The sequence below is a fragment of the Agelaius phoeniceus genome, chromosome 6 (assembly GCF_051311805.1).
Source record: "Agelaius phoeniceus isolate bAgePho1 chromosome 6, bAgePho1.hap1, whole genome shotgun sequence".
Lineage (NCBI taxonomy): Eukaryota > Metazoa > Chordata > Aves > Passeriformes > Icteridae > Agelaius > Agelaius phoeniceus.
The window spans coordinates 60,610,550-60,637,483 of NC_135270.1; the positions used below are offsets into that span (position 1 = coordinate 60,610,550).

At 47.3% G+C, this 26,934-nt stretch overlaps 1 protein-coding gene across 2 annotated transcripts in view; it reads right to left on the minus strand.

Moving 5' to 3' along the window:
- Positions 1-10,626, minus strand: part of PELI2 (pellino E3 ubiquitin protein ligase family member 2) — a 72,502-nt gene extending 61,876 nt beyond the window's left edge. The window contains exon 1 of one of the 2 annotated variants that reach the window (XM_054634605.2): positions 10,370-10,626. In XM_054634605.2, coding sequence (XP_054490580.1) covers positions 10,370-10,446 — 77 coding nt within the window. In that variant the 5' untranslated portion in view covers positions 10,447-10,626. The remainder of the gene's footprint in view (positions 1-10,369) is intronic. The other variant, XM_054634606.2, reaches the window with a different exon arrangement.
- Positions 10,627-26,934: the final 16,308 nt, after the last annotated feature.

The window sequence follows — 26,934 nt, forward strand, 5'->3', positions numbered from 1 at the left end:
TATCTTTCATAGTCAAAAGAAAGAACATATCCAGAGATTTTGGGCACAGGGACTCATTACCAAAAAGGGTAGAAAAAAACATTTGGGTATTAAGAAAATATTTATGGAAATTACAGGAAAAATTCGCAGTGCACATCCCTAAAAGCAAACAAGCAGCTTGCAGACTCTGGCACCTTGAGCAAGGCATCTCACCTAAGGAACAAATCCCAGCACAGTCAGTGAGACCAAAGCACTGCAGCTCCCATGGCCACTGCCCATGGAGGCAGAGCCTGCAACCTCCCAAATGCCAGCAGCACCCAAGGGCAGCTGCACCACCAGTGCTGTTCTGAGGCATCTTTCATTTTCATTCCTCCAGTGAAGCCCAGCCTAAAACAAAAGTGGAGTAAAAAAAAACATGCAAGGCTTGTCCATTTGGCTGTTGCCCAACTTCCTTCTCCAGTTTTTGCTCTGATGGAAGAAGTTATTCAGCTGCTCACATGAACCAACACCTGCCTCCTCACAGATCTGCCCCAACACCAAATCATTCCATTTGCTTAATTTGCCAGTAGTTTTTTGGCAAAAGCCACCAAGGTACTGACAGCCCATTTAATTAAATCTTCTGGCAGAGTGAGATGAGAGAACACTTGGGAAGAATTCCTCTGAATTCTTCAGACCCACAGCAGGGCACTGCCACCTCTCCCATCACACATGCAGCTCTGGAATGGGACTTCTGCCCACTGCCCAGCACAGAAAGCCACACACCAAACTCATGAATCAAAACTCACTCCCTGATGCACTGAAAACTACTCCAGCAAATTTTAAGATTCAGAATGCAATTCAAAGTAAGTACTGCATGTATGTTAGCAGGAAGGTTAGGGCAAGCACAAGGTAATGAATCCTATCAAGTCTGAAAGATTCATCTTCAACACCAAAATGATTTTGAATCCAAGCATTGAGCTGCACAGCTATTTGCTCTCAGAGGTCAAACATGCACTAGGAGGAAGGCAACTTGAAAGTAGAGCAACATTTTGGTTTAGTAGTCAATATTCCATAAAAAACACAGTCAGTCTGAGAGGTGCTGAACCCTGGCACAGGCTGTGCTGGGAAGCAGGAACCTCGCAGCCCTGGCTATCTTTCACCAGCACAGTGTCTCTCTCCTGTGAAAGGACACACACAAACTCTACTCCAGTTTCAAAGGCTGTGCCTCCAACAGCACTAAATCAGACACCAACAATCAAAATGAATTCATGCTGTTGCACATGAAGAAATACAGCTGTGCTTATATCAAAGTTTCAGCCCATTAACTTCTGTGTCCAGACTAAACAGTTCTTTCACTCTTCCTAGGGGCGCGTGCTCCAGCGTTTGCACGTTTGGGCTCCAGTTTATTTGTAACAGGCAAGCAGAGATTTCAGCTTTTATTCACTTCAATTTGTTTACTTTCATACAGTGACTAATTGTCTTCACAGACAGTCCCACTCTGTCCTTACCCATGACATTTCCATGCCTTAAGAGGATACACCTCAGAAGTTTGAAGCCTACCTGTTTGTTGAGGCATTGCTAAAGCCAGCCAGTTTGAAGAATAAAATTCTTTCATGACAGCTGATGAACTGGATTCTAAATTAAAGACAGCACACACATTTCTGGGTGAAGAGTAATTTGAAAGCCCACTAAACAACATCCTTACAGTTCGGTAAGTGCTTGAAAAAGTTAAAAAGTCCTCCTCAGAAAGAAACACTGAGAATTTTTTGTCCTCAATTCCTTGAATGTAAAGAGAAAAAAATTTTTGCAACAACAGGGCTCAGTTCACATTACAGTACTCAAGAAGACCACAATGCTTCTTGGCCTTCTCCTTTTAACCTACCATGTGCCAGCTGTCTCCTAACTTTTCTTGCCTGTCCCCACTCCTTTGGGGAGGCAGCACAACAGACATTTTACACAGTATTTGACTCGCTGCACAGCAGCCTGCTGGCACCTCTGATAAACACAATCAGTTGCTACACAGCAATGTAGCTGTATCATAGTTAATACAAGCAATAAATATGACAGAAGAACACCAGGTCTTTATTGACATACACCCAGTGAGGGCACGTGTGGCCTTTGTACCAATTCCCTAGAACAGGAAGCCTTGTGTTGCCCAGATTAGGTGCAGCTCACATCTACTCCATCCTCCTTGAAACACGAGTTGTATCCACAGTGAGGTCAGCATGAAATATTGAAAATTATACTGTTAAATGACCTGAAGTAAATCACTTCCAGAAACACAAAACAGAGCCTGCTTGCTTTCCCTCTCTCCAGCATAAACAAGCTGCTATTGAAAGCAGGATGCCTAAACAGGTCCTTCAGCTATCAGCACCTTCACATCATTCCTCATCAAACAGAGCTCATCTCCAAACCTCTTTGCTTTTAACACAACAAACTCTCCAGCTTTGCAGACATTGTCTGTATCCATTTTTACAACTGCTGTTTATAATGTGCTCCCTCCAGATGACATTTCTGTTGTGAAACAGAGGAAAGCTTTTAGCTGAATTACTCTCTCTTCTCCATGAGCCAATAGCTGCTGTACTACCCAGCTGTGGGCGTGCTTCCCAGTGACCTCACACGAGGACTTCCAAGGCTGGAATAGGAAGGACTGAGTGAAATTTCATTGCAAAATAGCTGATAGTTGCTATTTTTAGGAACAGAGGTTACACTAATCAGAAGGAGTAATTGTAGAAGCATTGTCTAGATGAAGACAATGCAAGTCCAGTGTCACCTTGTTCACACATCACTCATAACCCCATCACATAAAATGCTGCATCCTCTCACCACACAGCCCCTCAGTGACAGTCTTCAAATACCAAATATTTAAAACTGCTGAAGTTTCACCATGCAGGGATTTCCTACAAGGACTGTCGTCCTGAATCCTAAGATCTTTTAACTCGAGCCAACAAGTGCTGTTTGTGGGAAGGCCAGGAGAGATGGTTATCCCTAGGCAAACCCAAAGACAGGTTACTCTTAGTGCTCAACTCCCAGCACCACGATGCCTACTCAGACTTTAAGAAAACCCTACAAACAGTTTGCTGCCCACTGTACCCCCCTGCTCTTTGTTTGGTTTTAAATCATTATTCAGCCATGCACACTGCAGAGACCCAGGGAGAGTATTTGCACAGGAGGTGACATTACAAGGTCAAACAGAGGAGTCAGCACAGAGGGGCACAGCTGGTGGGACAGCACTGCTCCTGCTCAGCCCCCAGAGCTCACTAATCTCTGCTTTGGAATCCCCACTGCTCTCAACTGTACTCTTTGCTTAACATGAGCACCAAGACTATTCCAGGCTAGCAAGTAATAGGATTAAAGCAGTCTAATCCCAGATGTTACTTACAGTTTGTCAGACAAGGCACAAATTGGTCCCCCAAAGTATGGGGATGTCACTATGAACTCAAGACTAACCTGTCTAAAAAAAAAGCTACACCAGGAGATGCCTAAAAACAAATATCATGCAAAAATAAGGGAGGCATAAAATTCTGAACTGCATCTTATCAAGAGGGAAACAAGCCCTCTGAAGGGAAGGCAGGAGCCTCTCAACATATTGGTCTATGCAGGTGAAGTGAAAAATGCAAGGGCACCATTCAGTGATGTCTTTACAAAACAAACAGAAGGAACAGCTTTGCCTCAGAATTCTCTGGAAGCAGGCACAGTCCCTATGCCAGCATCCTCATTGCTGTCCCTCAAGGTTTAAACTCGTGACAAGTCACATGCAAGCTTCCAGTGGTGACCTTGGGACGGAGCAAGAATAAACATAAGGATTTCTGTTGATAAAAGAAAAGGCATCCCCAACACAAATGAGATTTAGGGTATCAAACAGCAGAAGCAAAAAAGGATTTAACAGCACAAAGTACACTGGAAACCAGCTCGAGATCCTGCTTCAAGCTGGGAGCTTAGACCAAATCCTCCTCTACTTCACTTGCCTTGCTGACCACAGCACAAATAAGCCACGAGTATGACAGTGCAGAATAACCAGACTGAGAGGACACCACAAGAAGCACTGAACAAGACTGCAGCTAACACACCAGAGTGATCTTTGGAAGGCTTCACAGCCACACGTGCTCAGGACAAACTGGGAATGTGCAGACAATACCAACAGGAAACACAACACTTCTGTAGGACTTTGCAAAGAGTTGTAAAACATCTCTGCTGGCAGCCTGAACTAACAAACCCCACCCAGAGCAAGGCACAGGCTCGCTACACTCACACACCTTCTCATTAGGGTACAGAAAGAGTTTGTTATCTTAAAGTACCAAGTTTATACCTTCTATCACTACTGAGCAAGTTAGAGAGCAGCATGAGTTCTCCAAGTATAAACCAGCCATAATTTCTGTTTGAACTGGATAATAAGTTCCTGACTTCTTAGGAAAAATCTGTTCTCAAGCAACCTTGTAATCACAGTCAAAGAACAGCCTGCTGTTAAGAAGGAACATGAAATAGCTTAAGACACTGCTTTCAGCAACAAAAAACAAACCATAACAGCCTAGAAAGTAATTTCTTGGTTTATATGCATATTTTAAAGCAACCAAGTGGACTGTTACAGTATTTATCCATTTACAAATCTCAGCTGAAAATGGAAAACGATTCATCCCCGATTCTGCCAGGGCTGAAGAGGAACAGCTTACTTGGTTCCACACAAGAAGTGCATCAAAGGCAAAGTTCTACATTTCCCAGACTTGTTTATTCAGAATAAACTGTTTTCCATATTTTAAGGAAAAAACACTGAGTCTTTCACTTCCACATGTGTGACCTCCTGCCTGTACACACCAAGGGGATTAGTTTAACTTCCAGAATGCACTCAGTTTCCTTTTTATAACAAACATTAAACATGCAGACATTTGATGCTGTGATTTGCTTCAATAAACATAGATTTTAGAGACTGACGTTTGTGCTCTCTGATTTTACAGGGGTACTGAGATGTTGTGAATAAAGCCTACAGCTGGATACAAATCTGCACTGTGAGAAAGTCAAAAGTACTCCAAGGAATAGGATAGCTGTAAAAAACCAACTCAAGTATGTTTTCTTTCTTAGCTTAAATGAAGCAAAACGTTTGCTCTATCCAGACATACACAAGCTTTCCAAAAAAATCCACAGACCTTTCCTCAGATATAATCCTTTCTACTGTTTTCCTACACTGCAGTTAATGTTCTATTCAGACACAATTCTTCTGGTGTTTGATTAATCTCCTTGCAAGTTCTGAACTGACCCTGACCACACATTTGCAATATGCACATATAAAATCCACCATAAACCCAGCACAAGACATAAAGGTCACCAAGAAGCCACTGTCAATATCAAAGAAAAAAAACCAAAAAAACCAAAATCTATTTCTCCAGAACAGCAGCCTTCCAGCTATGACTGCTGGAGCCAATGATTCTCAGAGAATCATGACCTTGAACACATTTAACTGGTAGTTCTCATTATGGGCTACAGCCATTCCTTTAAATGAAACCTAAAGTACATTTTCAAATAAGGCTTAAAAGCAGAACTCAAGTCACCTAAGCAGTCTCACCAATATATCTATAGCAGATAGTGCAGGAAATCACCAAGGCATTAAACCAAGCCTCAGTCTGGTAGCACAAATCCATCTATGTGCAAACGAAGCCCCAGTTTAATTCCACAGCCAGGATGACTCTCCCTCCTGCTTCAGTCCATGCACAGCAGCAAACAGCACTCAAGGGCAAGCAGAGATCCCACTCTGCTTCTGCATTTGTCAACACCACTGGAAACCTGCCCTGGCTTCTTCCTGAACTGCACAGCAAGAGATGAACACAAGTGATGCAAAAAGCCAGACAGGCAAGTTAAAAAAAACAGAAATGTGTTTATAAGCAGAAGACACTTCAGAAACTTTATCTACCCTGCAAGAAGGTAGTGGTAGTGAGAACTCTGATCAGTCAGAAAAAGACAGTATGAAAAATAGGAATTTAAAAATGCATGTCCCTTCAGATTAACACAAAAAGACTGTTTCAGATCTAAAGTTGCTTCAACTGTAAAGTGGTCCATCAATGAGAAGAGCTTCCCAAAAATTACCACAAAATGTATGACTGTAAACACAAATGATAATTTTTGTAGAATCCCAGAATGGTTGGGTTGGAAGAGACCTTAAAGACCATTCAGTTCCAACCCCCTGCTCTGGGTCAGGACATCTTCCACCAGACCAGGCTGCTCCAAGACCTATCCTTTAATTCTATTATCTCAAAAGGTTAAATTTAAGCAGAACTACAGCCTGTTTATTCAAGGATGTCCATGAATCCACATTAAACAATGCTCACAATAACTCATAGTGGCTTATTTCAGCACTGAAGCCTCCAAGTTAACCAATGCATTTATTTTAATGGTAGTCAATGGAAAAATTTACATGCAAAATGTTGGCAGCAATTTCGAAATGACTACTGTAACACTGAGGGACAGCCCTTAAGAGTTTTGTCTGGTTAAATTTAAAAAATGGATTAGACATTGCAAAATCCAGTAAGTCTGTACAACAAAGTCTTCCTCAGCTGAGGATGCACCTCCTTGCTAAGGAGTAGCAAAATCAAGAAAGTCCTTGGTTAATGAGAAATATTCCATGTATATGCACACAGCTACCAGAAACCCCATCCCAAAAAGCATTCAATGTCAGGTCCAAATCTTTCACTGCTACACAACTCAGCCACTGACTACAGCTCACGTCTGTTTGCTGTTCCTCCTCCAATTTACATCATTTTAATCGAGTGACTTTCCTGAGAGGTCACAGCTGCCCATCCCCACTGTGCAGTCCCAAAGGATTTAAGGGCACCAGGCCACTGACACCTGCCTTCAGTGACAGCCACCCCCCGCAGGCAGGGACAGGCTCCTCACAGCTTAGCAGAAGCGACACTGCTGGAATAAAGGCTTCAGGGCACGACTCAAAGTTAGGGGACAAAGGGGCACCAGGAGCAAGGGGCCAGGACATGCACCTCAAAACATGAAGGCACCAGAGAAGTCAAACAAAAGCTACTGACAAAGGCAGAAACAAACACCCTGACACTATTCAGGTACTTGGAACTGCATTCAGCATCTCCTTAACTCCCTCCAGCCCCATTCCAAGAAATATATAATGAGCCATTACTTTGACAGGACTTCAAACAAAGCTGCTTTCTTTTTTTCTTCAAAAAGAATTAGAATATGAATGTTTCTGCTTCACCAAGAAATCCAGAGCCTTTTGTGAGCAGATGATGCTACGAGCAGATGTACACAAGCAGATTCACAATAAAGCAGATGATCTCTTCTTTACCAGCCATCTTGACCTGTCTGGCTCGATTTACATAAACTGTTTCTATTCACTACAACATTGATTATGTAAACCTCGGCAAAACCTTCACCAAACACACGCTGCCACATCCCTGCCAGCACAGACGTAGCACAGAGCTGGGACAAGGTTATCAGCAATGTGTTTGCTGCACACACCAAACGCCTCGGGCTCTGCTGGGGCTCACGCTGAGGTGCACACTGAGCAATCCCAACTATTGAGACAATAAGAACGTGCCCTGCTGGGAGAGCCACCTCCTGCCAAAAAAACACGTTTCCCTCCATTTAAAGGTCAAGGTACAGCAACCCCACTTTCATACTGCTAAGGCAGAGCGAGAGCAAAAGATAAAGGGAAAGTTTTGTCATCTTAAAAACAGGAGCTCAGCAGTTTGCCAGGTATGCCAATTCCTTTGTTCATCATCCTTTTCACCACCTAATTTAAAAGTCTCACAGTTCAAGACACAAGTTATTCATCAACATCACAATCAAGGCTTTTTTTTAAAAAAAAAAAAAAAAAACAACAACCCACACAGTGTCTCAAAACAGCTTTTTCTTTTTTTTTTTTTTTTAACCTAGCTGCGAGGCTGTTCTATCAATTTTAATCAGGCAGTTGTAACAGGAGCTGCAACAGAACGCTTCTGCTGGTCCCCAGGTCTCAGTTTCGCTGCAGGGAGGAGAGCAGATTTACATTGTCTTATTTAAATGAAACTCCAGATTACAAGATTTTAATACAAAACAGGTATTAAGTGGTTTTTTTAGCATACTGAACAGCTTAAGCTGTTCCAAGAGTTCCTAGTCACAAATGTTGAGTCACCAAAGAGAGGGATGTTTGCATTATTTATGGCACTACAAACATTTAAGACACCTCTGATAGGACACGCAGTAATGAACTCCTGTAGTGGCAAAGGGCTCTTAAAACAACACTCTTCCGTCTAAAAATTAAAAATACAGTTACTGAAGTCACGGGATTTCCTGGATTGCTTCCATCACGTCCACCTAGCCCTACATCTCATTGTGTGAGCAGTGACAGCCAATGCCCCATTGTTTGAGTGCAGCCACGGGGACACTCAGCTCCCTTGCACAGACTTCTTGTCCCTGGCTGCACTGCAAGGACAACAGCATCTGTTTGCACTTTCAGTACATCTTACACCGACAAGATGCAGCCTCAGTAGTTTCAGAGAATGGCTGAAACTCAAACAGGACCCAAACTCAGCCACATACATTTTATTTCGATTTTATTGGCGTGTTTCAACGCACACAGTGAAGATCAAGAGCCCAGCAGAACCGATAAGCCGAGATCAATGAGTCCCCATATTAAAGGCAAACCTCACCAGACTTTGCCAGGTTAAGATCAGAGCCAAAACATTTCATACTTCTGCACTTTCAACTGCTGCTAAAAATAGTAAAGCAACAGAAAGGAAAATGCTTCCAGCTGTGCACAAAGAGCCTCTGCAGCACAACATCAATTTACGCACTCTAATTTAATTAAAGATTCTGCATTATACTATGACTTTATTGTCAGAGACAGTGTTGCACAGCTGAGCTCACCCTCCATTGCCGCAAATGAAACAGTAAGAACGTCTCTTTATTGAATTCAGTGTGATATGGGTATTCCTCACGAATCAAGGGACTTAAAGTCAAGGATTTCAAGCGCCAGCTACGCCACGTTCACGATAGCAGCTGTGTTTTATTCCACGGTAACTGCATCTTGACCCAGTCTCGTGACAGGAAACATTCAGCATCCCTTAAGGAAAAAAGGTGCACTACTGGATGGAGTACCCAGCCTGGACTGCTCTTTTTCCAAACACTTCTTCTGCAAAGGTGAACACGGCTCTTTAGGAAAGCACCGAAACAGAACAAAAATCCCCAAGAAACCAGAACAGGGTTTTCTACGACCTTGCAGCAAATACGGACCAGGTTCTGGGGGAGGCTGAGCAACGCAGCGAGGCTGTGACCGTGCTGCTTGGCGGCTGGCTCCAAACCTTTCCGTCGTGTTTAGCGCTGAAAAATCACTCCATTACCCACACGTTACCACGTATTGAACTCCCAAAATTAAGCGTCTCTCCTGAGGTTGGCGAGGGCTCTCAGCAAGCGCGGCTTAGACGCTTCTCCCTCATCTGCCGCCGCGGCGCTCAGCAGAGCGGCTGCGAGCTTTAACAGCAGGGCAACAGCGTAATGCCAAGCGGATTACTTTAAGATCCATATCAAGCCGAGAAAATAAACATTTCCACGACGAATCCGAATATAAGCGCTTCACCCTCCTCGCTCCAAAGTCATCTCCCTGCCATCTGCACGGAGGACGCCGTTCTCCCGCAGCCAGCGGCCGAGGGACGGCGGCACCGGCCGAGGCACGGGGCCCGCAGCGGGGAGCGGGGGGGTTTCTGTGTCATAACCCCGCACCCCCAGGCCCCGCAAGAAGTTTCTTCCCCAAGCCCCGCCGCGACCTCGATGCCCGAGAGCGGCCGGGCCCCGCTCCGCCCGTTCCTCCGGCACCGGGACCCCGCAAGGGCCGCGACGCGCGGGCCCCTCCAGCACCGGGACCACCCCCATCCATCCCTCCCTCCCCGTTCCTCTCGGGCACCGGGTCCCCGTTCCAACCGTCCCCGTTCCATTCCAGGAGTGGGTCCCCGCTCCAACCCTCCCCGTTCCCCTCCGGCACCGGGTCTCCGTTCCAACCCTCCCGGCACCGGCAGCCCGCAACGGCCGCACCGCGCGCCCCGTCACGCACCGGGACCTCCCCCCCCTTCACTCCCCCGTCCCTCGCCGCTCCTCTCAGGCACGGCGCCCCCCCCCCCCCCCCCATCAAACGCTCCCTACTCCGCTCAGGCAACAGGACCTCCCCCCCAGTCCATCCTCCCCTGCTCCCCTCGGGCACCGGGATCACCCCCCCGCTTCCAGCGGCCGCGCCGCGCACTCGGCCGGGGAGAAGGCGGGAAGCGCCACGCGCCCCCTCGCGCCCCCCTCCAGCTCCGAGCGCTCCCTCGCAGCGCGGAGACGCGGCCGGCGCTGAGCCGGAGGCTGGCAGAGGGCAGCTCCCGCCGCCCCGGGACCGTCGCGCTTCTCCCCCCGCCGCTCCCTGGAGCCCCTGCCCAGCACTCACCCCAGCACCACCAGCTCCCCATACTTGACGGGCTCCTTGTTCAGCGCGCACAGCTCCTCCTGGCTGGCGGAAAACATGGGGCCGCCGCTGTGGGAGCACCGGGCCGGGCCGCCCCGTCCCGGCCGCCGGTGCAGGAGCGCGTCCCGAGCGGGCTCTGCTCCGCTCTGCACCGCCGGCCAGCGGCAACGGCCACTACACCGCGGGGGGCGCGGGGGGCGGGGCCACCGGGGGGACGGACCAACCCTCCGCCGCGGGGGGGCGGGAGGAGCGAACCGGCGCCGTCCCCCTCCCCGCGAGGCTGCGAGTGGCCCCGCCCTCCCCGCGCCCATTAACGGCCGGCGAACGGGGCGGGGCTGGGCGCGGGTGCGTACCGCCCCCTCCCGCGCGCCGCGACCCCCCCCCGCACAGGCAGCAGTGGTACGGCCCGGCCGTGTTATGTAAACATAGAGTAAAGGGGACCCGGCCGCTCTTAAAGGGGCCGCGCACCGGCGGCCGCGGCTCGGGGTCACCGAGGGGTCCCGAGCGGGGGCTCTGGGTCACCCCAGCCCGGGTTCCACAGCACCTGTGGGGCTCTGGATCCCCTCCTATCCCCGGGATGCACGGCGTGTCTCTAGACCGCAGGTTCGGGTCACTGCGGGGCCGCGTCGCCTCCTGTCTGGGCTGGGGGTTCTGAGGGAGCGCCCCGAGAGCTCCCGGGGCTGCTCCTGCCCCTGAGGGAGCGGCGCCGCCATTGCCCAGCCCCTGCCCCTTCCCTGGGCTCCCACCGTCAGACCCTGCCCTTGCCGTGATCCCCTGTCCCATCTCCTGTCCCTCATCCCTGGAGCCCAATTCCAGCCTCTTCTGCCTCCTTCTGAGGGGACAGAAATTTCTGTCTGAGGGGACGGAAATGCCCTCACACCCTTTGTTCTTTACTGGTCTTTCAGGTCCTTCCCAACCCAACCCATTCCATGACTTCCAAGGATATTTTTCTGCCTCGGTGTCTGCCCCGCCATCCCCTTCTCTCCTCCTTTGTCCTCTGCACCTGACTAAAGCCCAAAACCAGCAAAGATTGTCCTGATGTTAATCCGTGCTGAGGACTGAAACTCTCATTAGCTGATATTTGAGGTTTCCAACCCATTATCAAAGACAAAAGCAATGAGAGCATCCACCTTTGCTGAAGAGTATCCTTGGGGCCAGCACAGTCCCATCTGCTCCTGCTGAAAGCTTTCCCTCTGCCAGAAATTGTATTTAGCTATTAATTTTACTGGTAATATTATTTTTCTGTCATTCCAGTGAAGAGGTGAAATGGAAAAACACAACCAATCTCGAAGGGCTGCAAAATGGAGATCTTCCCAGGGGCTGTGTGAAGAAGACAAGATTTTATTGAAGACAGGGAGCTGAATTATTATAGATTTATCTTCTTTATTGCTCTAACAAAATAGAAAAGAAAGCCAGGCTGTAAGTCACTGTCAAAGGAAACAAATAAATTCCCCAAAACAGCGTGGAAAACAAACTCCTGGCTGCATCCTCTTCAATTTCTGCATTTCTCCCCTGAAAGCAAGACCTCCCCAGCAGCCTGGCTTTCACATGACATTAACAAACTCCAATAATCTTCAAAACAATGCTCCCAAGCAGCTCAGCTCAGATGGGCTTCCTCAAGTCAGTGATGGGTCTGGACTTGGAGCATCTTTTACTGCTCCCACCCGGGGATGGAGGGATGAGGAAGGACCTTGGAGGGATGAGGAAGGACCTTGGAGGTCTGAATTTGTCCCTCTTTTCCACTTCCACGTTTTCTAACACTGCTCTTTTTGGAAAACAGGGGGCAAGTTGGGCAGCTCTGCACCTTTTTCCCAAACCTGCAGGTGTTTTTCCCAGCACACAAACCAGTGCATTTGCTGTCATTAAACACAGAAGTGACTCCCACTCCATGACTACAGAAAATGCACTGGTTTGCACTGCTGAGGAAATTATTAAATACAGAAAATGCTCTTCTTGGTATTGCTGAAAAATGAACGTGCAGGGGAAAGAAAAAAGATCCCAGTGGGATTCACAGAGGAATATTTACATCTGTGGTGGATGAGCTGTGCTGGGTGAGGGGCACTCACCTGCCATGCACCTGTGGTGAGACACTGTGACATAAACCCTGAGCTTGGGCTGATCCATTATTTTTTTCCTTGGATTTGTGCTTCATTAGTCCATGTCCAATCTCTTCATTCTGCCCACGGGGTGTTTTAGGCTGAGGGAAGATCAGCCCCAAGCCCCACAAGGTGTTCTGAGGGCTGTTGAGTCTTTTCTTGCCAAATTTTAGGTTTTCTCATCTCAATTCCCAAAGACCAATAGCTGCCAGCACTGGGAACCTGTTTAGAATTGTTTAATATTTAAAATTCCTACATTTTGGCTAATGAAGCAGGGCCAGGAGGAGGCAGCAGCTCTGCCACACATTACACAGCTCCCTGTGCCACACAGATCCCAACCCCAAATCCCAGCCCCTCTATTTCCACCAGCTCCAAAAAATTCCTTTTGCAACTGATACAAGCAACACTTGGCTGGCATTTTCCCCCAAACCCATTGAAATAATTGGGAAATAAGCCCACAGCTGCACTCTGCTACTTTTCAGCTCAAAACATCCTTCCTTTTTGGATTTGGGGTGTCTCAGGGTGGTTTTTCAGGGCAGTGAAGGGAGGTTGGGTTGTTTTCCAACCAAAAAAAAACTGAAAGTGGGAGTCACAGATAACTTGGAGCTCCTTCCAGGCTGCATCAACACTGAAAGAGGGATTTTGCTCCCAGGTTTAGCACGAGCAGCTGCTTGGCTGGGTGGAGGAATATCCAGCCAAGCCAGGCAAGCATTAAAAATCAATGTTTGGAGAAAAAAAAATAAAAAATCCCAAACATGAAGAAATAGTACATGCCCATTTATTTTTAAAATGTAATAAAAAGTTATTTTAAATGCAGGAAGATTAATAAGTCTCTAATTTAGCAAAGTACTTCCAGATGTGCTGGACTCTGAGTGTACTTCAGTGCTTTTATGAATCAGGGCTTAGGGAATGGGCTTCAAAAGTACTGAAAGAGGTTTTTAAAGTGAAAGAGGGGAGATTTAGATGGGATATTGGGATGAAATTCTTGGCTGTGAGGGTGCTGAGGCCCTGGCACAGGTTGCTCAGAGAAGCTCTGGCTGCCCCTGGATCTCTGGAAGTGTCCAAGGCCAGGCTGGAGCAGCCTGGGATGGTGGAAGGTGTCCCTGCCCTGGCAGGGGTGGGATGGGGTGGGATGGGATGGGATGGGATGGGATGGGATGGGATGGGATGGGATGGGATGGGATTTAAGGTCTCTTCCAACCCAGACCATCCTGAGATCCTCTAAACAGCCCCTGCATCACAGCTGCAGCTCACACTGCATGTGGAACTCGTGGCACTTGGGATCAGAGCATAAACAGGGATAAAGGTTTGCACTCCTGGTTCATGGAGAGATTTCCAGGCCTGGGATCAGGTTCAACCATCAGTGGGGATGGTTGGGCTGGGAAAATGAAACTCTGGGATGGCAAAAGCCTGGATTTGGTGCTCCAGAGAGGGGAATAAACCCCAGGGAAGGAGAAAAACTCTCTCAGCTCTAAGGTTGGGATCAAGCAGGTATCACCTGGTGGGTGACACCTTTCAGGCTGGAAAGGCTCCAGCTGGCAGGTGAGTGAGGCTCTCAAGCAGCCACCAAGTAGAAATAGCAGAAGAAAGAGCAGCAGGTGTTTTAAAAGTAGATTTGATAAATAAATTACTGGAAAAATAAGATGTGATTGCTCACATTGATGCAACACCAAGATTAGCATGTTTGGGGGAGCCTCTCAGTCCGTGTCTCAGGGGTTCAGTGCCCCACTTAGGTCAGGCTAAAACAGATTTTCTTTTCCTTACTCCATTTGAAAATCTCTTCTATTGTCTTAATTTTCCACCATGGCATGTAATGGTCTCGACTCACAGTACCACCTAAAATTTACAGAGGAGAATTGCATTAAAAAATAAGTGGAAAAGCTAAAAGGATAAAATGCTTTCAAATACCCTGGCAGCAGCTTAAAGATATGGTAAAGGCTCCAGCTTAATATGTAACACTCCTTAATAAAGACCCTAAAGGAATTTTTAAAAGCAAAGAAGTTAAGTAGCAGAGTGGGGAAGGCTATTAGGAACAAAAAAGATAGCTGTCAAAAATGAGGGAAATGAAATATAGCACAAACACTGGCAAATATAAAACCACAGCAAGGCAAGTGCAGAAGATATTTCAAAGCAGTTCACCAGAGGCATAAAAATGCTCATAAAAAAAGCAGAGGCAGAAATTCAACCAGGGACTCACTGGGACCAGCAAGCAGTGAAAGTGAGAAGTTTGGGGTGAAATAAAACACTGGTGGGCTGAGTAAATGAGCTCCCCATGTGTCTGGGCTTGAGACTCCCACAGAAAAACCCTCCTCTTCTGCAGTGGCTTTGATGAGCTTCTTAAATATAAGTTTCACCAAGAAAATTTTGGATTAAAAAGGTAAATTGGCAGAGGAGCAAATTTCCAGAGTGAGATATCACTGGCCCAAGACTTTGAAAGAGATTAAAATACAAGGATATGAATAATTGTATAATTATATTCCATAAAACATTGTATAAATATATTATTGTATATAATTGCATTTGTACAATTCTGTGAAGGGTTGCACTTGTCTGCAGGATGAGAAATAACAAACTTGCTACTGAAGAAGCAAGTTTAAAAAATTAAACTTTAGGAGTCAAATTCTGACCTGCACTACACAAATGAAAATCCAGTGGAGTTCAGGTAAATGTGGATACCTGGGATGCACTGGGGAGATCTGATACACCAGGGAAAGGGCAATGTGAAGTTTTTGCAGAAAGAAGTCAAAGTTTATAAGGCATTCACACCCCTTAAAGCAGTCAATGAATATGTTGGAGGAGGTGATTGCATGTGTATCACATACCTGGGGTTCAGCAAAGCTTTGGCACCACAAGAGCTGTCAAAGAGATAAAAGTTGCATGAGATAAAGAAAGGGCTGCATGGATTAGCAGTTGAGACAAGAGAAACCAAAGGCTGGAAATCAGTTTTCATTTTCACAGTGGGGAGAGGTTATTGCTGGGATTTTGTGGAATTGTGAGGCCCTGGCCAGGCTGCTGACTTCTAATGGGAAAGTTTGCTGACAAGCCAAAAAAATTTTAAACTGACTGCAAGGAGTTCTAGAAAGACCCAGCAAAAAATGTCCAAGTAAAGTAGATAGACAGATATGGCTAAGGTCATCTTCTAATGGCTGCCTCTAATTGAGCTATTGTCATCCCAGAAAGGCATCCCCAGGACTACAGGTCCTTCTCCTGAAAGAAAATGATCTAAGTCTAAAACACAAAACGTGCCCAGATGGTTCTGTAGGTCTTTTACAGCAACCTGGGTTATTCCAAAGGGATGTTCTGAGTCCCTTTTCCTGTGCCCCTCAGCTTCCTCCTTTTCTGAGGAGACTCCTGACTCCTAATGGGGAAGTTTGCTGACAAGCCCAAAAAATTTTAAGCTGACTGCAAGGAGTTCTAGAAGGACCCAGCAAGAAAATGTCCAGGAAGACAGAAGTTGACCTTAGCCATATCTGTCTAATGGCTGGCTCTAATTGAGTCATTGTCATTCCAGAAAGGCATCCCCAGGTGTGACAGGCACTACAGGTCCTTCTCCTGAAAGAAAATGATCTAAGTCTAAAGCACAAAACATGCCCAGATGGTTCTGTAGGTCTTTTACAGCAACCTGGGTTATTCCAAAGGGATGTTCTGAGTCCCTTTTCCTGTGCCCCACAGCCTCCCCCTTTCCTGGAACACCAGCACTGTGCAGCTCAGTTCCTGCAGGACTTGTGTTAGCTAAGGGGCAATGAAAGTAAACACCTTTTGTGTGTGCCTGCCAAAATCAGAACACTGGCATCCCAAATCTCGGTGTTGCCTTTATTGCACTTTTCCCAGGAGGATTCAGGTCCAGCCACAGCTCCAGCTCCTGCTGAGGACCTTGCAGCCCAGAGCCAAGGCCCCTCTCAAATCACCACATCCCTCTATCCTACCCAACTGCTGGTTTGGGAATTAAAGACTTCACCCCCTTTTCTTTATTAATTTTGCCTCCATTGCAAAGGTAACACAAATACAATGGTGGGATGCAAAAGATGGACACAGGTTCCCCATAATTTACTTGTACCTAATTTAGGGGAAATTCTACTACTCTGACCTTTATCCCAGCAGACAAAGCTGGTGAATATGGATCCCTGGGCTTGGACCACATCATCCTCCTGCAGGAGCCATCCCTGGCAGTGATGGTCCCCATCCCCCAGGGGAGCAGCTTCCAGAGCAGATGGCTGGGTCCCCATGCACAAAGAGAAATTCAGCCATCCCATAAATCAACCAGATTTCCCCCAGTCAGACATAATGAGAACACCCAAATGATTGCAGGATATGGGGTAGGAGAGGAGTTCTGCCTTCCAAGCACTGGAGCTCTGGCACAGCACAGATCTGTGGTCTCAGCCTGGCTCTGGAGTGAAAGGCTCCCTTGGTGAGGGTTTGTCACCCAATTGCACTGATCCCTGAAAACCCTCTCTAGCTGCTGGTATCACCCAACCAATTTTTATCAGCCAAGAAATCCCCTTTTCAGGGGATGCTCAAGGAGTTTCAGGATGATGGGAGCCATCAGTACCAGCACTATGAATCTCAGACCCAAAACTTCCCCAGTCTGCAGATGCCAAAATATTTCACCCACCAGCAAAGCATGAACACCCACAAAGACAGTTTAGAATCAAACATCACTTCCACATATTTCTGCTACAGAGAATGAAATGCATTTTAGAAATTATTGCATATTAGAAACGAGAGACATTCCCCCAGCTCCCATTCAGCCAGCAGATAATCAGCAGGTTACAGAAACCTCCTCCACATCCCCGGTGAGATCCAGCCCGGGCTGTTCCCCAGCAGGATTCAGCTCCTCAGCCAAAAGCACTGAGCCCATGGGAGCCCATCTCCTTGTTTCCCCAAATTCCTCATTGCTGCCTTTGGCAATCTTTGCAGCACTGATTTTGGAAGAGGAAAACATTCTGGGACTTGGTGGGACAGAAAGGGCTTGTGGGATCTTGGTGGGACCTTGTGTTCTTTGAGGAAGTTTTATGGTGGGGGTGGTGGAACACTGAACAGGTTGACCAAAAAGGTGGTGGGCGATCAGCACTGAAAACATTCGAGGCAGAGGCTGGACAGGGCTCTGAGCAACCTGCTCCAGTTGAAGGTGACAAGATGACCTTAAAGGGTCCCTCCCAGCCCAAACTACTCTGTGAGTCCATTCTGTGATTAACAACAACTTGGGAGTTCTGTCTTCGCGGGCAGCAAGACCTGGCAATTCATCATTTCCTCCTCTACATCTTGTTGGAGTAAAGAGATGCCAGGTCATACCTGAATATGTAATAAAAGCAGCGTTTGGCCTCCAAAATGTATACACCAGTAAAGCCTTATAACTCCCTCCCAGCATCTGACATTCTTTTCACTGCTGTAATTTACTGAGTGCACTGCCAGGTGCCCCTGGCAGGATTCCAGGCTGCCTTCAGCCAGCCAGTGCATAAACTCAGGGGAAAAAATGGGGGGAAAAAAAAAAAAAAAAGGCTACTACAGCCCCCAAAACCCTTGAAATCTGAGCAAGAGGGGGAAAAAATCGGAAGAAAAAAAAAAAACCACAACAAACACACCACCAAAAAGCAGCGACCACCATCGGCGCGCAGATGTCGGGAGGATGTGGCAGAGGGAGCGACATCCTGCAGCATCCTGTAACATCAACGTGCAGCGGCAGCTCCCAAAATCCGCAGCGCTGCCTTCCTGCCGGCTGTGGGAGCTCGCAGGGGTGGTTATCGATGGTCACTTCTCCTCCGTCTGGGTAATTAGTAAGTCATTATCTTTCCAAGCTGAAAGGCTCGCTATTGTCGGCAGCGGCCGGGATTCCGGTCGAGTTGTCTCTATGATGGGCTCTTTAGGAGATGGACGGGCTGGAACGGTGCTTCACAGCAATCAGGTAATGGCTGAGAAACGCGATCCTGGTGAGCCTCTGATTGCTCCTGGAATCGTTGGGAGATGGAGATGCCTTGTACCTCATCAGATAATGCCTCCCCTTAACAAAGGAGCCGAGTTATCATGGAAGAGGCTGAGAGCTCCTGCCTTTTGGGCAGGGAAAAGGCACTCGCGTGGCTGAGATTTACCAGCTCTGTTAAAGAGGGGAAGATTTTGTATGGAAACACCAGAAGAATCTGTGAAAAGTGTGTGATACATTTTTTTTTTGGTACAAAAAGAGCACAGACATACCTGCTGTTGCCATTGAGAGAGAGAGAAGATGAATGAGGAAAGCCTTTGAGCTGAAAGAAAATCAACAGGAATTCATTGCTAAGGGTTAGCAATCATATACAGAAAGTACATCCAACCCCAGCAACAGAAAATACATTATTGAAGGAATCAAAAGAACAGGAAACCACTTGCTAATAAAAATCACCATCTGCCTTCTGGAGTGAAGGAGTCCTTGGGTCAGATGTTTTAGTCAAATCCAAGCATCCAGGAAAGCAAAAGTAACCTTATAAATCCTAATCTGGTGGTGGAAAATCACATTGTGGGAAATGGCATTGTGGAATGGCTTGAGTTGGAAGAGACATAAGAGCCCATCTTGTTCCAACCCTCTGCCCTGGGCAGGGACACCTTCAACTACACCAGGTTGCTCCAAGCCCCTTCTAACCTGGGGAAGGCAAAAGCAACCTTATAAATCCCAGTCTGGTGGTGGCAAAATCCCAGGGTTGTGGTATGGCTTGAGTTGGAAGGGACCTTAAAGCCCATCTTGTTCCAACCCTCTGCCATGGGCAGGGACACTTTCCACTAGACCAGGTTGCTCCAAGCCCCATCCAACCTTGCCCCAAAGTTCTCATTTCACAAGATTCATTTTATGTATTATCTTATTTATTTCGTGTTCTGTTCACCTGATTTTGGGGAAGGGATGGGAACAGAGCCCTAGGAAGCCTCCTCATCCAAGAACTGACCCAACCTGACACTCATTAGTGAGGCCCTACACAGCCAAACCCTCTGCTCGTCCCATCTGCAGCAGCCAAAGCCTCGGTGACCTCAACCCCCCCACCTGGCATCCCCAACCCTGCCACGGCTGCTTATAAATCTTTACATTTGAGACACAGGGCAATCGATAATTCCAGGATGCAAATGGAGCATATGGAGACCATAGCAGGCAGCACAAAGGCAGAAGCCACAGGCCATTTCCATGATCAGAAAGAGAAAGAGCTGCTAATTATGCAAAGGTCATTGACTGAGCATGGTGCTACATTTAAATATTTCAGCGTGTCTGTGCCTGGATCCTCTCACAAACGATGTGTTCATGTGGGCAATTGCTTCTCTGTTTTTGGGAAGATAAGGAAACACAGAAAAAGTGCAGATGTCTCTGTTTCGTGCCACATGAGAACTTTAAAGCAGACTGAAGCGTCCTGAGGGCTTTGGGGTCCTTTTTTTATTTTTTTTTTTTCCTTTTCTTCTCTCCCTGTAGTTAGCTATTCATGCTTTGACTCCTGGTTACTCCGTGAAGTCAAGATAAACATTTCTACCTCTCAAAATTCCCCCTGTCTCTGTGCCTTGCCGATGGATGCAGCGATGGCAGCTTGGTGTCACCTCCAGCCCTGCCACCCTGTCACCTCCTCCGTGCCCACAGGGCACGGCTGGCACGGGCAAGGCGAGGGAGACAAAGTTTGACTTTTATTCTCTCCCCTCCTCCTCCTCGCAAATGGGTAACAGTGAGAAGGGACATTGTCCGCAGGTCGTGGGAAGCACAAAGCCACGGCTGTGCTGACCTCCTTATAAAAATTCAAGCCTGTGCTCGTTTTTCCTGGAGGTTTTTGGTGGTTTGCACACACGTATCTTTGTCCTCCCCCCAGCCCCCAGCACTGACCAGCCCCACAGCCTCCAGTGCAGCCCAGCCCTGCTGCCCACGCCGGCAAATCCTCACAGGCCCGGCCAAAACTTCAACAATCAGGGAGAAATTTTGAAAAAAAAAAAAACAAAACAAAAACAACCCTGCTTTTATTTCCAGTGATGCTGCCAGTTCAGTTCAGTGAAGCTCTGCTGCCAGTGCTGACAGCTCAGCTTTTCCCAAAATCGAGCCCTTGAAGCCTCTCTGGCCGGTCTCTCATCACTGCAAGCTCAGGGAAGGGTGGGATGATGGGTGTGTAATTTGGAGATTTTCACTTAAATTGATTCTCTGTGACCACTGAGGTCCCCTGGCTGGAGTCTGTGAATTTTAAAAAGGATTAATGCTGTGGCAGCCTTCATCCAGATGCCCCCCAAAGAGGTTTTGACCTGGTTGTGTGCTGAGTACTTTGCTCTCCTAAACCTACCGCTGCAAATCCCTTTTGCTTTCCCATTTCCAACCCCATTGTTTGGGGGATTTACCCCTTTTAGGCATTTAAATATTGAGCTCTCTACTGGTATTAAAAATTTTTTAGAAGTTGTTGATTTAACAACCTCACACATATATTTTTACGTATCATATTTTTGTACCTAAATAAAATAATTTTTTTATATATTTATGGTGATGTTTATATATTATACTGAGAGGATGGATGCCCACAGTTACACAGGGTAATTCCTGTTCTTGGGGAAGACTGAGCCTTCACCCTGGGATGTGCATGAAGGGTCCTCACCTCTCTCTGCCTCCTGGCAGCATTTTTGGATTGATGCAGGGTCATTTTGCTCTGCTTCTCTCTGAAAATTTGGGATTTAAGCAGTATTTGGGTGTTCCACCATTGGTAAATACATGGGATGTGCTGGGTTTCTTCCCTCAGCCACAAGCAGGATTAAGGCCAAAGAGCTGCTTCCTGCCAAAAACAGGGAGAATAATCCTGTCATAAGCCATTAATATGGAGCTGTATTGGCACTTGGCAGCAAACCACCAAACCCACAAAGTTGTGTTTAATTTGCTGTTAGAGGACAGGCTGAGTCTTCTTCAGTCAATTATACCAAGACAACATTTCAGCACCAAGCCCTGGAAGCAGGCCACCCCTCAGCTCTCCATGGCTCCACATCTCCATCCCAGGATCACTGGCATTGCCCACCCACTGCTGCTCTAATGGAAATTCCAAGAGCTCCTGCTTGCTGGGATGGCCTTGGAGCAGTAAATCCCAGGGGTTTCTGCTCATGCCAATGCTGCCATGGGAAGCAGAAGGTGTTTTGTCCCCCCAAGAGCCAACCCAGCCCTGGCACCCATCTCATTTTGGCCCCATGCACATGGCAGAGTAGCAAGAACAAGCAGAAACCACCCCAATTCCCCCCCAGAATAATGTCCAGGTGGGATTTTTGACATTCCACAAGGTTTGTTCTCCCTCTTCCCATCCCAGCCCGCAGGTCCCCATGCAAGCTGGGTTCCTTGATAGTGCTGGGCTCTGCCTGGTGACTTCCTGCCTTCCCTGGCTTCCCACCGGACACAAAGCCTTCCCCCATCATCCAGGATGTCGTTTTCTATTTTTACTCAAATCCCTTCAACTTTTTGACATTTTTAAGGCAGCAGCCTGGAGGAAATAGATTATCCTGCTGGTGGTACTGCACGGCTCCAGTCCTTAGTTAAGAAGATAAAACTTCTTCTCAGGGTTCATCACATTCCTGAACTGTCTGTGACTCCTAAGTCACAAAAAAGCAAATAAAATGCCCGTGAGCTTTTGTCCAATAAAATTTTATGGAACTCATCATATCCTTCACATGGATGGGGAACAACAAGCAAGGAACGTCTCTCATTTTAATGCAGACAGCCTGGGAGACAACTGCAGCCTTTTATCTCAGCTCCTCAGATGTCTCCTGGCTTCCCCAAGTCCCATCCCAGTCTGGAAGCTGTTCAGCTGTCCTGACATTGTGTGGGGACATGAAAAGTGGGGCAAAAGGATGTGCTGAAGGTCTTTCACAAACTGCAGTCACCAACACAGGGACCACTGCTCATATTTTGTCGCAGAGTCACAGAATGGTTTGGGCTGGAAAGGACATTAAAGATCAACTCCTTACACCCCATGCCATGGGCAGGGACACCTTCCACTACCCCAGGTTGCTCCAAGCCCCATCCAACCTGGCCTGGAACACTTCCAGGGTTGGAGCATTCACGATTTCTCAGGGGAATTTGTTCCATCATTGTCCTCACTCATCTTGCAGAATCGGAGTTTGATATTTCCTTCTTTTGGTTCTGTAACTGCAGGGGCAAATCCTGCTTTTAATTTTGGCCTGTATTTTTTTGCCAAACAAACTTGCTGGAAGGCCTCATGTCTCCTTTGTTTCCAGCACCTGGAGATGTGCAGAACAACCATCGCCTTAGGAATATTTTGAAGCAACAAGAGGAGAGACTCAAGAGCAGCTCCAGGGAGAACGCTCCCACGTTCCTGAGATTCCTCTTCCAACACTCTCAGACAGACTCACAGTTTTATTTACAAGAACTGGGAATGCTTCCAAATCCCAGCCTGTAAAGCCTTTCACAAAAAAATAAAAAACAACAAACCATCAGAGGAAAACCACGTTTTCCCCTGCTGTAGAGCAGGAGACCCTTGCAAGCAGCAAAGCCCCTGCAGACGTGCCCCTGTGAAGGGCAGCGTGCTGTGAGTGTTCACCACTGATCTGATGCTTCCCAGGAAGCATGCAGGGCCCAGGATTTCAATTTGCAAGCACAGCTCTGGGTTGTGTCTCCAAGGATAACATGCTCTTCATCCACAGGAAAAATTCAAGGTGGAGATAAACAAGGTTTGCTGGGAGCCCTGACAGAGCAGGGTCCCTTGGCAGAGCTCTTGAGCACGTTCTGCTCGTGTTGGTGCCCCCGGTGTGGAGCAGCTGCTGAATCCCATGCACCTGGATGACAGACTCTTGGATTTGCCCCCATTTTCCCAGCAAGGGGAAAATAAAAAGATAGAAAAAGAGTGTGTTTCTGCTTGTCAAGGGTAGGACACAGGTAACTCCTCACACCTGCAGCCAAGTCAGCTGGGCAAGCACAGGTGTGATACCAACACTTGGAGTGATGTGAGCAGCAGTGGAGAAACCCCTTTTAGAGGTGTTAATTTGCCACATGGCCTCGGGGTTTTGGGGCAGAGGTTTGACTTTTTGCTTTTTATTTTCCCACTGAAGCTTAGAAAAGACACTGACCTTGAGCACAGGGTTTTCCTTCTCTTCCAGATCTCCTCTCTGCCTTGGTCAGTTTCTGCCAGTGACACCAAGGGAAGAGGGGGAAAAAAGCTGGAACAATATATATTACATTGTTTTAACACATCATTTTGCACAGATCATTTTGCACACCCCGAGCACTCATTCTGCTGGTCAGGGAGACAAATGAGCTCTGCCTCTTCAGATCTGATCTCCAGCTTGCTGCAGCCTTTCCTGGAGCTGCAAACTCTCAGGCCCAGGGGTGACAGCTCCCCACCCAAAGGAGGGCAGATGGGTGGCACCCATGGACAACCTGCTTTCCAAGGACAGGCTGATCACAGAGGAGCTGAGACAGGTCCAGAGGCACCTGGGGCTGTCCATTGAGCTGAGCAGCCTCACCACTAAAAGCAATTAGCATTCTTGCAGAGAGGTCTGACAGACCCTGCTCTGCAAATGCTGAAGTGTTGACACTTCCCAGCGAGGTGCATCTTGTGTTACTGGCAAAGAGGAAACTACTCTGTTAGGTTTGCAGGGTTTTCCTGCCACATCTTCCTGTTGCTCCTGATGCCTCAGGTTTTAGCTTTTATGTTTTTCACATTCTGTGCTGCTTCAGTGTGTGGGTCTGGGCTTCATATTATGGGATGGTGAGCTCTGTGCACAGAGCAGGGAGACAAAACAATTCCTGCTCCAGCTGGGGACCAAGGACAAATGATCCAGATCTCAGGGCTCAAGAGCATAAACAATGATGGACTGAAGAGAGAAAAACAAGAAGGATGGGACTGCATGGGGTAAATCTGTAATTAGACAATTAACTCCAATATGCAAATGGAGCAGAATTTATAAAAGTGAGAGACCCCATGACCAGTCATGCATTTTGTGACCATTTTGGGTGTAGCCCTGGCTGGGCTCTTGTGCTGCCCAAGGTCTTGTCTTTGAGGCCTTTTAATAAATCCCTCCTTTATTCTTTAGCTCTGTCTAATCTCTGTTCTAGGTCAGCCTTCACAAGGCATCTCTCTAACTCAGGAGCAGCCCAGTGCTGATGTCCGTGCTCAGATCTGCAATCACAGGATTATGGAATGGTTTGGGTTGGAAAGGACCTTAAAGATCATCCAGTTGCACCCCCCATTCCTGGAGAATGTACTTGTGCCTTGCAGCTATCAGGCTGCACAAAGATGTGGAGTGCTGCTGATAACTCACTGAGGGAAGTCTGGAAAACGGAATCTGCAAAGAAATAATCCTGCTTGTAGTCTCCTATTTTATGTCTTTCTGTTTCCTTCCTTCTTCTCCCCCCACTTCCCCCTCTCCCCCCTCAATTCCATTTACATCTAAATAGGGTCTTTGTTTTTTTCTGAGTTAATATTTAGTCACTGGTTCCCATTCAAGGCTCCCAGCTCAGCTTCTCAGGGCAGAGGCATTCCCAGGGGCGAGCAGGGTCCGAGCAGGACGTGGATCCGGTGCCATGCAGCTCCTCCAGGACCACACTGGAAATGGATTTTACATATGGATTCACCACTGAGTGATGCAAACTTGTTTATTACCAGCACTCAGACATAAATAGCACATCCTATATCACAGAATCATTTAGGTTGGAAAAGACCTCTGAAGTCATCGAGTCCAACCTGTGACTGTCACCCGGACCAGAGCACTGAATGCCACATCCACTCATTCCTTGGGCATCTCCAGGGATGGGAACTCCACCACTTCCCCAGGCATTCCATTCCAATGCTCAACAACCTGAAATTCCTCCAGATTTGGTATAACAGAAATCCAGGATTGCGCCCACTTTAGAGGTGATTTATCTGATGTCACCATCGGGCTGCAAGTTCACACAACTTGAGCTGAAGAGGCACTACCCTGCTCAGACAAGGATGTATTTCCAGCTAATCATTTCAGATCCTCCCAGAGACTTGCATCAACTCCAGGAACTGACAAGGGGAACTGTCCATTAAGGGATTGATTCCCACTGAGGCATCAGCTCCTCTTTGTTCAACTCCTGTCACATCAGCCAATGGTGCTCTGTTGATTTACAAGGCTCCAGCTCTCCTCATCATCACTTTTTCTTGCCTTTTGCACTGAAGTCACAAGAATATATGTTTGCTTCTAGGCTTGTCTATGTGCAGTAGTATTATGGTCTTATCTGCCAGCTGAGCTACACCAGCTGGAACCCAAAGCTTGTCGTTATTTCAGTATAAGACCCTGTTACATCATATCCTCTAAACTGGATTTAATTTCTGTTTGTAAATAAGCAGATACTTTAAGCGGGAGGGGGAAAAAAAGATATTTATAGGCTTAAGTAAAGCATCTGCTTAGACTGACACTGAAATAAATGCAGGTGGGGTTACAACCTATAAACACAGCAATTTTTCTAACCAGGGACTGTAAGGTGAGACCTCAGACTGATTCCATCCAAACTAATTCACACAGCTGCACAGACTTTTGGGGTTTGTTTTGTTTGCTCCAAGTGTTTCCTGCTTTTGCTCAAGTCAGCTGGGAATGGGACTTGGCTGTACAGCAGGATCTAACTTCCCATGGAGCAGCAATGGTTGAAAATCCAGGGATGCAGGGTTGGGTGCAACTCTCAGGTGAAGACAAGAAGGCATCAGGCACCATCTGGCTGCCTTGCCTGGCTTGGCAGAATTGTCTGCACTTATGCCAAGAATTACCAAGAAAATAGAAATACTGGAGAGGTTATGCAGAAAAAATAGATTCATCTTTGGTGTGGGAGAACCAAGAGTTGCCCATGCCAGAGATGGTCCCAAATTATCAGCCCAGAAAGCACCAGCATGGAGGTGGGCTCCATTGTGACCAGGAGAAAATCAGGGAAGAGCTTGAGAGGAGAAAGGGAGGGGAAGACACACACAAGGAGCTGTTGGGTGCAGGATACACACAATGGAGACCAAGCAGCTGAGGAGGATTGTGAGGATTTACAACCATGGAGAGGGCTGGGAGGGACCTTTGAAGATCACCCAGCTCCAACCAGTCCCAACACCATCCCTTGAGGGACAGCACTGGATTATCCCCTTTGGGACACTGAGGCACTGACTACAACAATTTGGATGTGATGAACTGGGTAATTCCTTCTTAGGGAAAGGCTGAATTTGTGCTCATCTCACAGACAAGGTGTGATCAAAGAGGAGGGACCCATGGTCAGAGCTCTCTTGCTTACATAGCTGGTGCAAAGAGGGTCTTCAGGCATGTTCTTCACTGGCATCCAGCCCATCCCCAGACCCCCACCCCGCCCTGCTTCCCTCTGTGGGCCCCCTCTCTGATGGCCAATGCCACCACAGCAATGCTCTCCTCTCCCTCTTTTCAGCATGGCTACATTTCCTTGCCACATCAGCATTTCTCAAAGTGAAATACCAGAAAAACCCACTCCTACACTCCTTTCTGTGGGGAGATTTAGGACAGACCACAGTG